Source organism: Melanotaenia boesemani, chromosome 12 (genome assembly GCF_017639745.1).
Source record: "Melanotaenia boesemani isolate fMelBoe1 chromosome 12, fMelBoe1.pri, whole genome shotgun sequence".
In the NCBI taxonomy this organism is placed as follows: domain Eukaryota; kingdom Metazoa; phylum Chordata; class Actinopteri; order Atheriniformes; family Melanotaeniidae; genus Melanotaenia; species Melanotaenia boesemani.
The window spans coordinates 6,697,059-6,709,102 of NC_055693.1; the positions used below are offsets into that span (position 1 = coordinate 6,697,059).

The 12,044-nt window shown below is 38.1% G+C and overlaps 1 protein-coding gene across 4 annotated transcripts in view; it reads right to left on the reverse strand.

Annotated features, from left to right (window-relative positions):
* itgav (integrin, alpha V) overlaps positions 1 to 12,044 on the reverse strand; it is a 45,728-nt gene that overhangs the window by 5,831 nt on the left and 27,853 nt on the right. For all 4 annotated transcript variants that reach the window (XM_042001682.1, XM_042001683.1, XM_042001681.1 and 1 more), the window contains exons 13-28: positions 11,519 to 11,594; positions 11,022 to 11,151; positions 9,966 to 10,063; positions 9,367 to 9,460; positions 9,240 to 9,285; positions 8,427 to 8,534; positions 7,800 to 7,855; positions 7,540 to 7,694; positions 7,219 to 7,356; positions 6,858 to 6,925; positions 6,603 to 6,747; positions 5,916 to 6,008; positions 5,524 to 5,603; positions 2,493 to 2,573; positions 2,015 to 2,120; positions 270 to 428 (exon numbers count right to left, since the gene is read on the reverse strand). In XM_042001682.1, coding sequence (XP_041857616.1) covers positions 270 to 428; positions 2,015 to 2,120; positions 2,493 to 2,573; positions 5,524 to 5,603; positions 5,916 to 6,008; positions 6,603 to 6,747; positions 6,858 to 6,925; positions 7,219 to 7,356; positions 7,540 to 7,694; positions 7,800 to 7,855; positions 8,427 to 8,534; positions 9,240 to 9,285; positions 9,367 to 9,460; positions 9,966 to 10,063; positions 11,022 to 11,151; positions 11,519 to 11,594 — 1,633 coding nt within the window. The remainder of the gene's footprint in view (positions 1 to 269; positions 429 to 2,014; positions 2,121 to 2,492; positions 2,574 to 5,523; positions 5,604 to 5,915; positions 6,009 to 6,602; positions 6,748 to 6,857; positions 6,926 to 7,218; positions 7,357 to 7,539; positions 7,695 to 7,799; positions 7,856 to 8,426; positions 8,535 to 9,239; positions 9,286 to 9,366; positions 9,461 to 9,965; positions 10,064 to 11,021; positions 11,152 to 11,518; positions 11,595 to 12,044) is intronic.

Consider the following 12,044-nt stretch of genomic DNA (forward strand, 5'->3'; position numbering starts at 1 on the left):
ACTTTCACTTCTTAACTTTGTTTCTTTTTTATATTTTTATGTTCAAATGCACTTTAGCTTTGTAGATGTTTTAGACCTAAGCATGTCTCTATGAGAGTACAGGGTGAGGATGATGGAGCTTTCATACTGGAAGGTTCATTTTTAAAGAATTGTTTTTATAACCTGGAAATATAAAAACATATTTGCTCTTGTATAATTTTCAGTAGATAATGATGCTATGACTGAGCTGGAAACAGCTGGTTGTTGTGAACTGTGTTTGTGTGTCTTACAGAGACGTTGAGAGGGTTGATCTCGATGTCCGTGGTGCAGTTGATGGGTCCCTCAGTGTCGAAGCTGGTGATGTAGAGCAGGGAGCCGTTCCTGTAGTGATACGGCCACTCGACTTCCAGCGACGCCTTGCTGAACGTACTGGGCCCATTGTTCAGGAGCTGAGGAACCAGAACTTTAAGATTTATCTTTGTACAGCTCACTGCTCTCAAAACAACATCCTGGAAAAAATGTTATATTTTTCTTTTTGTCTCCCTTTTTCTTACTTACCATCTATCTTACTGCAGATTTGTTATAAAAGTTTTAATAAAACCTTGAAAAAAAGAATCTTTTAATCATTTCAGGGTCTTTAAAAAAGTGTCAGAAATGTTTAACTCTCTTATTTTGTCCTTAGTTTTCTCTACTGATGATTTGACTCGTATTTCACAGTTTTGTAGAGAATTATGATACAAACAACTTATGTTTCACTTCATTTTGTTTGTGCAGCACCATTTAAGAGAAATGTTTTAGAGAAACGATGGCATTATATAGTAAAATTATGTCAAATTAAACAGAACCAGTAAAACACATTTTAGGTAAAACCTGCTAAATATTGCAGGTGACAAAGTAAACATTTGTCTTTAACCACCCACCATTTCTTTACATTTAGCTTCCAAGGAGTCAGACTTTTTTACTTTTAACATAGTCTTGAGCTAAAGTTCTCCAGCTTTTCGAAGGTCTCTTATGGTTTTTCTTTGAAATTTGCTGCTTATTTTCAGTCCAGTCCTTGTACTTGACTGTTTTCAATGCAATGATTTTTTTTCTTGTTTTTTCTCCTGTCTGTTTAGCCACTTAACATCAATGTGTGCATCCTTAAAATATAAAAAATAGACCCTACTTCAGTTGATGAACCAGTGTCGTGTCAACATCTTGTAACAACTTCTCAAAAAAAACTCATTTAAAGACACATCATTTGTTCCCGTTTCTTTAGCTGCATTGATGAAAAATACTAAAGATGAGAGTTTGAAAGACAAATAATATTTTTGCCCTAACAAGATGACTCCAATGCTCGGTACATCTCATCATAATGTGCAGTGTGACCTTCAAACATCTGAGGAAACTGGACAAGTGGAGGACAAAATAAAAAATGTCAGGCCTAAAAACATCTACAGCAGATGGACAGTGACGTCCTTAAGAAATGGAGCATCCATCTACTGTTGGTTAAAGCCATTCTTAATTCGCCTACAAATTACTGAAGCAGTTTGGGGTCATCGTGACAGAGAATAGAAAAGAAAAGGTGGCCGACATCCAAAGAGCTTATGAAAGTCCTTTAAGAAACCTCGAGATCTATTCCTGAAGACTACTAAAAGAAAGCTTGTCGAAAAGGGATCAGACTGTGTTAAAGAATAAAGCTGCTCAGACCAGTTATTCATTTTTAAGTGGGCTGGAACTGTACAGTATATCTTGCATTTCTATTAAGTTATGTTTCAATACATTGCTGAACCATTGTCCTGGGGAAATATGAAGAAATGAAAGGTGGCGCAACACTTCTACACAGTACTGTAACTAAAAAATAAGAGTATAAAAAGACGATTTTGTGACCATCTTAAAAGCTTGTTAAATTGAAGAAGTTTTCATTTACTGCAAGAACAGGCTGCACAACTCTTTCTATTATTTTTCTAACTCATCTAAACCAACAAGTGTCGCCTAAAACACAAAGACCACTCTCTCACATCTCTTTATGTATCTGGAGTGTGTGTTTTCATACCTCGTAGACATGTACTATCTGTGGTCCGATGTCGTCTCCGACCACTGGGGGCTCTTTAGGTTTCCAGTTGGCGATAGGAAGCAGCACCTGACTGGGAGACGACGACCTGGGAAGATAAAAACACACACCCCGCAGTTTTAGTCAGTACAATCCCCAGCTGCATTGGTTTAATACAGAATGATGTGTTTTAAAAATAGGCCAGCACAGCACTGATAAGTTTGTTTAGTCTTTGTTCTTGTATGCACTGAGTTCACAACCTTCTCACTGCAGCATGCAGTGTTTAGTCTTAGTTCTTATTTAAGTTCAATTTTTCACATTTTTATTCCGACTTCTTTAAGGGACCAAGATCTAAAAGCAATATTGACCAATTTATTTGTATATACAGCATACTCATGTGAACAACTATCCATATGAAGACAAAAATAACATCATTACATACTGTGACAAATAGTAATTTAAGAACAAAAATTATTTTTACCCTCTGATGGAGACTTTAGCGAGGACGGCCAGTTTGGTGATGCTGGAGACCCGAGGACTGGTGCTTTCAAACTGGTTTGAACTGAAACACAAGCGTTTTTAATCAGATTGTAAACTACAAACTGAAAACCAAATATAATCAGTGGATTATTAGCAGCTTGAGCTTAATACTGGCTTAAAATGCAGATCCTCTGTAACTTCTCTGCAGTATTTCACATTAACTCGTTACTTACTGAAACATTTGAGACAGATTTCCTGATTATGTTGCTGTTTTCAGCTCAAAAGTTCAGAATAATTCTAACTAAAGCCTGGCTTCCACCAACAGGTTTGGCTTGGGATGAGGCTGTTTGGTTTGGTAAACCCTGATCGTAATAGCATGACTTCACAGTGACGTGAATTATGAAGAAGAACGCAACAAAGAAAAAAGGAGGAGAATGGTGGACATCCAGCAGTTTGATATGTGGTTTTAAACAAAAACAAAAAAAACCCACGGTACATTTAAACAAAGGACTGTTCCTGCTTTGTTCTTAAAGCAGTCTTACGAGAAATGACAACTCTTTTATCCAGTGCGTCACAAACACACACACGCACACACACACACACACACACACAAAAGCCTACCATCCTGTACCGAGCTGAGTAATTTGGTGGAAACAGCTTTAAAGACTTGGGTTAGACCTGAAGTACCTTTAAAAACCAAACTTTTTAATGGCAGCAATTAAAGAAAGTCAGCTAAATAAGACAGTCTGTAGTTCGTACCAGAAGATATATATACATATAGGGGAGGAATATATATATATATATATATATATGTATATATATATTCTTAAAAATGATATAAAACGTGTACAAAATAAATAAGACAGTTAAAAATATAAAAGAGAAAACTAAAAGATTAAAAAAATGTGTCTAAAATATTGGTAAAATATTAAAATAATTTTTTCAATTAAATATCTGAAAGAAAATCCTAAAACATATGAGAAATAAACTAAATCATATCTTTAAAAAGTAAAGATAAACTGGCAAACAAAAATAAAATTATACAAAAATGTGCAGAGCTCAATTTGATCACAAATTCAGCCCAACAAAAAATGGAAGATATGATCAGTCCAGTTTATATAATGTGTTAAACGCGTTTACACAAAGAAGGTGACCGTTGGATAACGAATGAGGCAGCAGAAATTAATTATGACAAAAAGTGGCTAAAGTGACATGTTTTGTGATTAAATCCAACCAAATAACCCCCCCCCCGACAAAATAAACCCCGGTTATCAGCACAAAACTGATGTAATATAAATGAAAACACCTCTACACGATCTACATGATATCTGCAATGAAATAAAACATTTGATAAAGTTAATTCAAAATGCCACATGTACAGTTTAGTAAATCTGACATGAAGTGACTGAATGTTGGAGAGTAGAGGAGGAGGAGGAGGGTGACCAAATGCTGCTGAAACTTCTCATTAACATACCTCTCTATCTCCCCCTTTCTCTTTCTCTCCCACAGAAACACAAACACACACACAGGAATGTGAAGACTGTGAGCTGCCTCCTTCACTTTCAGTTTTTTGTCATTCAGATGAGCACAGGGAGAAAAGCTTTAATGAATGAACTCTGCGTTTTACTCCATCAGAGCTGCTTGTTGGATGGTGGTTGGCTTCAACCCCAGCAGTGAATGGAATCACTGCACACCACACACACTCTGTGTGTGGAAAACCTTGAACGCCTCCAAGATCAGTGGATATGACAAGAATTTATTTTCTAAACACAAAGTTTGAATGATTTTGCTGTCTCATTAGATGGATCTTAAAAATCCAGAATGGCAGGATCAGATCATGTCTTTAAAAGTTTCTGTGAACTTGGATGTAAAATGGAAGAAGCTACAGCAGCTCCACCAGTTCTCCGTCAGGTGAGATGACTCACTGACGATGTCATTTTCTCAAATTACAAACAACCCAAACAAAAAGCACTTCTTCTGTTCTGCCGCCTTCTTTCACATCTTGCAAATCTAAATTTAGTTTCTAGAGCCTTTTTTATTTTTTAAGGTGCTTGTTTTATATGTGAATGTTTAACCCTTAAAACTCCAAGAACTTTTTTTTTGGCTATTTTAAATCACTATAATTCCAGTCAACATACAGATGTGATTTCTTCAGGACAGACTCAGTCGTCAGATTATGAGGTTAAAATGATGCAAATTAATGTATCAATAGATAAAGCAGCATAAAAGCCAACCAGAAGAAGAAAGCAGAATTTATTACTAACAGAACTTTGTAGAAATAACACACAGATCAACAGTGACTAAGCCTTTTCTCATCTGCATGTCACTCTCTTAAGTTTTGGCTTTCCTGAGAAAAATATTTGTTTGTTTTTTGCTATTTACAGTTATTTATGCTACTATTTACTTACTATCCTCACAAAAGCTGGTTTTTGGTACCACCATACAGCTAAAACATCTTCATGGCTTTATTCCAGCCATAGTGGACCATTATTTTTGTTCTTTTCAGACACACATTGAACTTTCTGCTCCCTTGTTTATCTTTGGCTGCTCCTGATTGGACATTACCCTTAATTTAATCAGATTTGTTGAAAGTTCGACATATAGTGTTTTCATCATAATTTCTGGGTCACGTTTTTAGCAACATGGTGATAGAAATATTTAAATTTCTTTTACATAAATGTGATAATCATGTTATTCTTTTGGATCACTCATTGTGGATTTACCATTTAGAAACTCCAAATAAACACTACGGAACATAAATGCCTGGAAAGACGACCTAAAGGCTAAGCTATCCATCACAATGTACCCCACAGGGTTACACAGTTCCCGAGTCTGCGATCAAGCAGTTTTAAAGGTTTAAAATTGATAATAATTTCTTTAACATCCCTGATAATGGTCTCATGTCTATAGTGACTTTCTCTCCAGTTACTCAGCATCACTTCAACCACAGAATCTTCTGCTGCCAGCAGGTGGAGCTATTCCCCACTCAGCCCAGATGACCTGCTGCAGTGTTGGGTTGGTTCTGGCCGTACCTGACTATCTGCAGGTCAAATTTGACTGACGTGTCTTCCTCAGACAGCTGGTGTACGCTGAACTTCAACTCAGCCAGGATCTGGCCAATGACAGGGCAGAACGAAGTGTTCAAACACAAACCAGAGAGCAGGGACAAACATAAAAGAAAAAAAAAAACAAAACAAAACAAGAAGTTACAAAATAATATCTGTACGTTATCTGAGCCCACAAGTATCCCTTGAAAATCGGTTAACTTTGCCTTTCTGTGTAATAACTTGAACAAAGTTAGAAAAGTTTAATTTGTGAAAAAAAAAATAGTCAGTGAGTATAATTTTTGCATACATAATTATAATAACAAAATATACACTTTATCAACCCAAACAGGGAAGTAGTAGGAGGTACTTTTACAGACCTTAGTTCCTCCCTTCATGGGGTTTCCCAGGTCACACACTACTATCTTGGTCTGATTCTCCTTCTTGTAAGCACAGGACAGCCTGGAGAAGGCCTGTGGATAACAACAACCAGAACAAACCATCTTAACTTTGTAAGACAAACAGTGGACTAGACGGAGTTCAGTGCTGTAGTAAGACCTGGTGATGAGGCATGATACCCAGATCTGGGTGTGCCGCTGTATTCAAGACAGATTTAATCCTATAATATTGCCTGTTCTGCTCTGCGATTGCTACACAGTCTAGAAACGATTAATCCGAACAACTATTAGAAAAGCTGTTCCTCCTGTAATCTCAGTCCAGTCAAGATCAATTTTGCTTTTCATCTAAACTCAATTTTGTCCAAATCCAAATCAGCATCTACCTCTTTAGTGAGCACTGTTCTACCTGCACTCAAACAGGTTGTTGCTTGTCTGATAAAGAGAAACATGCAAACATTAACTTGCAGTCTTATTCAGGAACAAAAACAAAACAAGGTAAAGCAGTTAGAAGGTTGTAACCACATACATGTAGTGCTATCCTTTATGTATGTTTGTTGAATTAGGTACTGGCAACTTGTGTTTGCACAAGTTTGCTACTTTAACACAAAAAGAAAAATAAATGATTTACAGGTTATTTATTTTCTTTCCCCAATTTGAACAAGGTGCTACCTGACTGCGACCAACTCCGGTGAAATCAGCCTGTTGTGGAGGGAAGACGTGGAGCTCGGCCTCGTACGCACCCTCGCCCTGGTTCTCAGCACTGACCTCCAGGGTGAGAGCGTTATCGTCCCCGATGTAGAGCTGCTCACTGTCGCTGCAGCCAACCAAACAAGGGTAATAGTTAAGACAGACAGACAGCAGAGGAGAAAAGTTTCCTTCCTGATTATAGGAGGAGAACTCTGAAATGACCAATCAGAAGTGTACCTCTTCACCGACAACTTGAGGTCAGGTTTACAGATGTTGTCTTCTCCACAGTCCAACAGAATGTGAGCCTGAAATAAGAAGGATAAAAATGGGAAAAAGTTGTAAAATCAGTCTGGAAAAAGAAAGAGAAAATCAGTCATAGTCTGCAAAGAGCCACAAAAGTCACAGATTCACTGGGAGTCATTTGGATTTTAGTCCAAATGACCATCTCTGACACACCAGCAGTGACATGAGATAACACTGACTTTAACAGAGGCTCTGTGCTCACATGGTCCACATTAATAAAGTTCCATGTGATCAAATTATCCTGGGGTCTTTGTCCAGGGGCTGCACTGACAGAGTGCGCTCATAGCAGATCTACCTGCTTGGTAACATTGGACGGCGCTGACATGTCAAGAATGGGCTGCAGTCCGGTCTGGTCTGCAGCCTTCTTGTAGTCCAGATTGTACTCCATCGCCACAGAGATGGGAGTGATCTTATCCCGGAACTCACGATCATCCTGAAGCAGATAAAAGAAGACTGCAGGAATCAGACACATGTGGTCAAGCAGTTTAAATTTCATTATGAAAAAAGTAGAGTCTGTATAATGTGTCCTCTAGCTCATCAGAAAATAAACATAGCTACGCCCAACAGGTTCTGTTCATCAGTTTTTTTCCCTTAATGTTAGTCTAAAACTTCTCACCCTCAGGAAGACGTCCAGCTCCTCACAGGCCGGCCGCTTGTCATTGGTCACTGTCATGTTTTTTGAGTACTGGAAGGACCGACTGTGCAGGAAGAGGACGCGTTTAGTTGTCTCCTTCTGCTTGAGACGGTCCAACATGAGGTCTACTTGAAAAGCTGAGTGATGAGGAACAGAGAGGGAAAAAATGAGAAGGCACCAAATCAGATGTAAAACTTTTTGTGCAGCAGAGACAGACAGACGGCTGCTGATGTTTTACTTACTCAGAACCGTGGGAGCTCCGACGCCGCTGGCTGTCAGACAGTATTTAACCTTAAAACTGCAAAACACACACACACACACACATAGATTCAGCTGTAATTTGTCATATTAATGTCAGGAAAATGAGGCAGCTCAACAAGACACAATCTAATTGGATCCCTTAGGGGAAAAAAGAAAAGACTAATAAAAACAAACAAATAAATTCACGAAAAAGAAAAAAAGAAAAAAACATTAGCTTCAGGTTTTTATGCCAAACTGCATGACTAGATTCTAAAATTTGAGGGTCAAAGCATTAAAAGGATTACTTTTTTGGAAACAATTTTTTCTTGCAGGCTTTAGTATTCAGAGGAAAGCTGATCGGATGTCTTTGTGTTGATTATGAAGCTGTCAACAGCAGCTGGGCTCAGTTCAGGTTTCAGAGGAAGAAAAGATCGCTAAATGTGTCACTGATGGCTGGAATAAACAGCATGAAACTCACTGCCAGAACATGACAGATACAAAGTATAGAAGTATAGTATAGAAGTAAGTAAGAAGTATAGAAAAGTATAGAAAATAATCTCTTTTCAGTCCTGAACTGAAAGTCAGATTTGTTCTCATCAAAACAACAACAAGAAAATGTAAAACCTCACCATGACACATCTGTGTTGGTTCCAGGAAGTTTGCAGGTTTTATCTTCTGGGTTGATTATCTGAGGCGTTATGTCCAATGTGGCGTTCACACCAATCACTGGACGGGCTCTGACACATACATAAACACACACACAAATATAGGTTAGTAAGGACGTGTGAGGTTCGTCGTTTATCCCTTCTCATCAGCTGGACGAAGAAAAATTTGCATGTACTTCAGAGTACAAAAATGTGCGGCATTCCAAATGTTTAGAGCTTCATAAGTTATGTAATATGTCCAGAAGTGCAGAGGCAACACACAGAGATACATGTTTATGAGGGTTTACATGCTAGATTTGTTTTAAGCCAATGCAAAATATGGAAAAATGTACAATTTACAGAGAGAAAAAAAAAAAAAAAACAACTCAAAACCTGAAAGTTTTTTTTAAGGAAGCCCTGCAGCATCTTTGTGTAAAAGATTTTAGGAATGCTTATTTTGAACAAAGATTAAAATATGATCTAAATGAGTTTCATGTCTGTGTATTCTGAATATCCCTCTAAGGAGGAGGTTAGCTGGGTACAAAGGGTTAACACGGATAAATGAATTATCACTTGGATGCCTCTCTGTACCAAAAACGGGTACAAACAGCATCTATAAAGCCAGTAGGAGCGAACTGAATGAAAAACAGCAACTCTTTGATATTGGAGGTGGCCTTGCTCATTAAACCCCTCAGTTTCTATCACAGACACACACACAGACACAGCGGGGGAGCACACACGCACATACTGTACCACACACATGCTCCAACGCACAGTGTAAGATTTAGATTTGATTACCTGTATAAAACAGCTTTGTCTGCTCCAAACACTCCAACTAATAAATCTGTAGGACACAAACACAGTTCAGCTTTTTTTTGTAAATCCTGCTGTGCTTCTATATACACGTTTGTATGTGGATGTGTACCTGGATATCCATTCTGGTCTATGTCAGTATTTCCTGTCATGGAGTAACCAAAGCTAGCAGGCATGTAGCTGGACGCCCATTTGCCCTGCAAGACCTGAAGTACACAAATCAGATTAAAGCTCGGTCTTGGGTTTTTGTGATTAAAAATTGCCCCTCCTGTTTTTGTGTATTGGAGTTTACCAATGTGAGAGGATGTGGGGGAGGAAACCCCCACACAGTCCTTGAATCACAAAGTTTTATTCAGCTATCAAAATCACCTCATATGAGAATGAATCTGAACAGACAAACAACTATCACACTAGCTACCTGATGTGCAAAGGAGCAAAAGAGTAACTCGAGATCACATTACAACAGTCTGCTTAAAATGTTCACTAGAATCTAGGATGAAATCAGTATTATCAGTGGTTTTCTATGGAAAGACCAGCATTTCAATCAAATTTTGAAGCCTATCACAACATTATCTATGCAAAAAGCAATTATTTAACAAATGTCGGCAAGTAGGAAACATGTTTCTTATCTACATAAAATTTAACACCAAAAACCTGTTGCTTCATTTGATGGCGACTCAATGCTGGACATGAATGTTGGGCCATATTTACCTGGGAAGGTGATGGGTTAGGCCCCTTGGAGCGGCCATTATGGATGTAGACTAATCCATAATGGTCCGGGCCTCCATACGGAGCAGAGATGGCCACGTCTAGAGAGGGAGAGCAATAGGAGACATGAAGAGAGGGAATGGTTAGGATCAGGATGTGGAGTTAACTGGGATGCAGTAACCTGACGTAACACAGACATTGTGTGCATCTGTGTGTATGAACATTAATTATTCTCTCTTTGTGTGGACAAACTTTAATTCTAAACTGTAATGGTGAGGCCAGTTTGGTGGCTGTTTAAGCTTTTAAAGTGTAATTATTGGTCACTGTGTGAAGGAAATGTTACGTCAACGCAGCTTCACAACGACTTTCTTCTTACATCAGACTGGGCTCATTGCAGTTTCTGCCCTTAAACTAATTAGGGCTGAGCGATGTGGCTTAAACCTTATATTATGATATTGTTTGACTTAATCATGGTACAAAATATCGTGATGTTTTAAAAAAAATATCTACAACACCATAAATGTTAAATTCAACATCAACATGCATAAAAAGACACCAGCAGGATTTAAGTAAACTTTGTCAAAAGGGAAAATTCACAGTAAAGTTACATTTTTATTCACAGGGAACTGTACTCATAAGCTTTTAAAAACCAGTGTTTCTCCCGCATTAAAAAAAATGTTTCCTTTTATTATAAAGCCTAAACAGCCGGATGTTATTTATCCTATTTACATGACGAGGTGTTATTGCGTCATGTCATGTCTCTACCAGACTCAGAGGTGACCTGCCCTCCCACCAGCGGACGGACTACACCCTAAAAAATATGTTGCATCAACCACCTCAAAACAATGTATATGTACTGTATGTATGTAAAAAAAAAAAAAAAGAATCTCATCACTGTGGCTAAAACACCACCAAATGCACAGAATTCCAGCTACTTTTATGTTCTGGTGTTGTTCACAAAGGGGGACAATGGTGACCATGAAACAAAAATATCAGTTTTTTAGGGGTGAGATGAGAATCATGTTGAAGTGAGGCTACATATCTTAGTGAGTCAGTTACCATTGTATCCGTCCCTGTTAAGGTCCCCCACTGCTGCGATGGAAGAACCATATCTGGCATAAACCTCAGACCCCGTCAGCAGCTGAGGTGGTTGGAAGGAAAATCCACTTCGACCCAGGAACACAGACACCTTGACAATACACACAAGGAAGCTTGTTAAGATGAGAAGATTAAAAAGAGGAGTAAAGTGGTAGCAGATCTGGAATTTTATATAATTCCCCCATAATGCACATCAAGTCCCCTTTAAAACAAACTAAACGCACCCCACCAAGCACAGAAACTTATTTCACACGCACATACTGTACAGTTTTCACTCACATTACTGTATATCATTAAAATCTTCTAAAAAAGTGAATTAAAAACAGCAAAGTGGTTTATGTGTTGATATGCTTACATTATTAACACTTCTTAGTCTACATCCTTTAGTCACACTGATAAATCATCTGTTACATGGGCACATTTACACACATGGAGTGAATACTGTGTGTGTTTCTTACCTGCCCCACCTCCCTCAGTTTTCCATCTGACCCTCTGTCCATAAAAAGAGGAGCACCAACCAACAGATCCAAGAAACTGACAGATGAAATAAAGAAAAGAACAAACGTTCATTCACTCTCAGATAAAACCATTCAAATTACAGTACACTCATTTCCAGGTGTCTCATGCTGTATGTGTATCCATAAAACACACTAGTACATGTCCTTTACGCCCGGCGGTCACGATGAATCCATATCCTGCCTCATAAAACACTTGGACTGTGATACATGAATTCAGTGTTGTTTGTTAATTTGATGTAATCTTTTCTTTGAATGCAACAGGAACAAATTTAGAGGATGAAAAGTCTGTTTTATTCACACAAAATGTGACTTTAATTGCCATGCAGGGCTTAAATGAAGAGATGAAATAATCACCATTTTTGCAGAGCAAAAAAAAGATCAAGTTTCCTCTGAAAACAAAGATGGTATAAATACATATGAATTCGGATCTGCATTCTGAAGAATGTCAGTCGTTTTGATAACATTG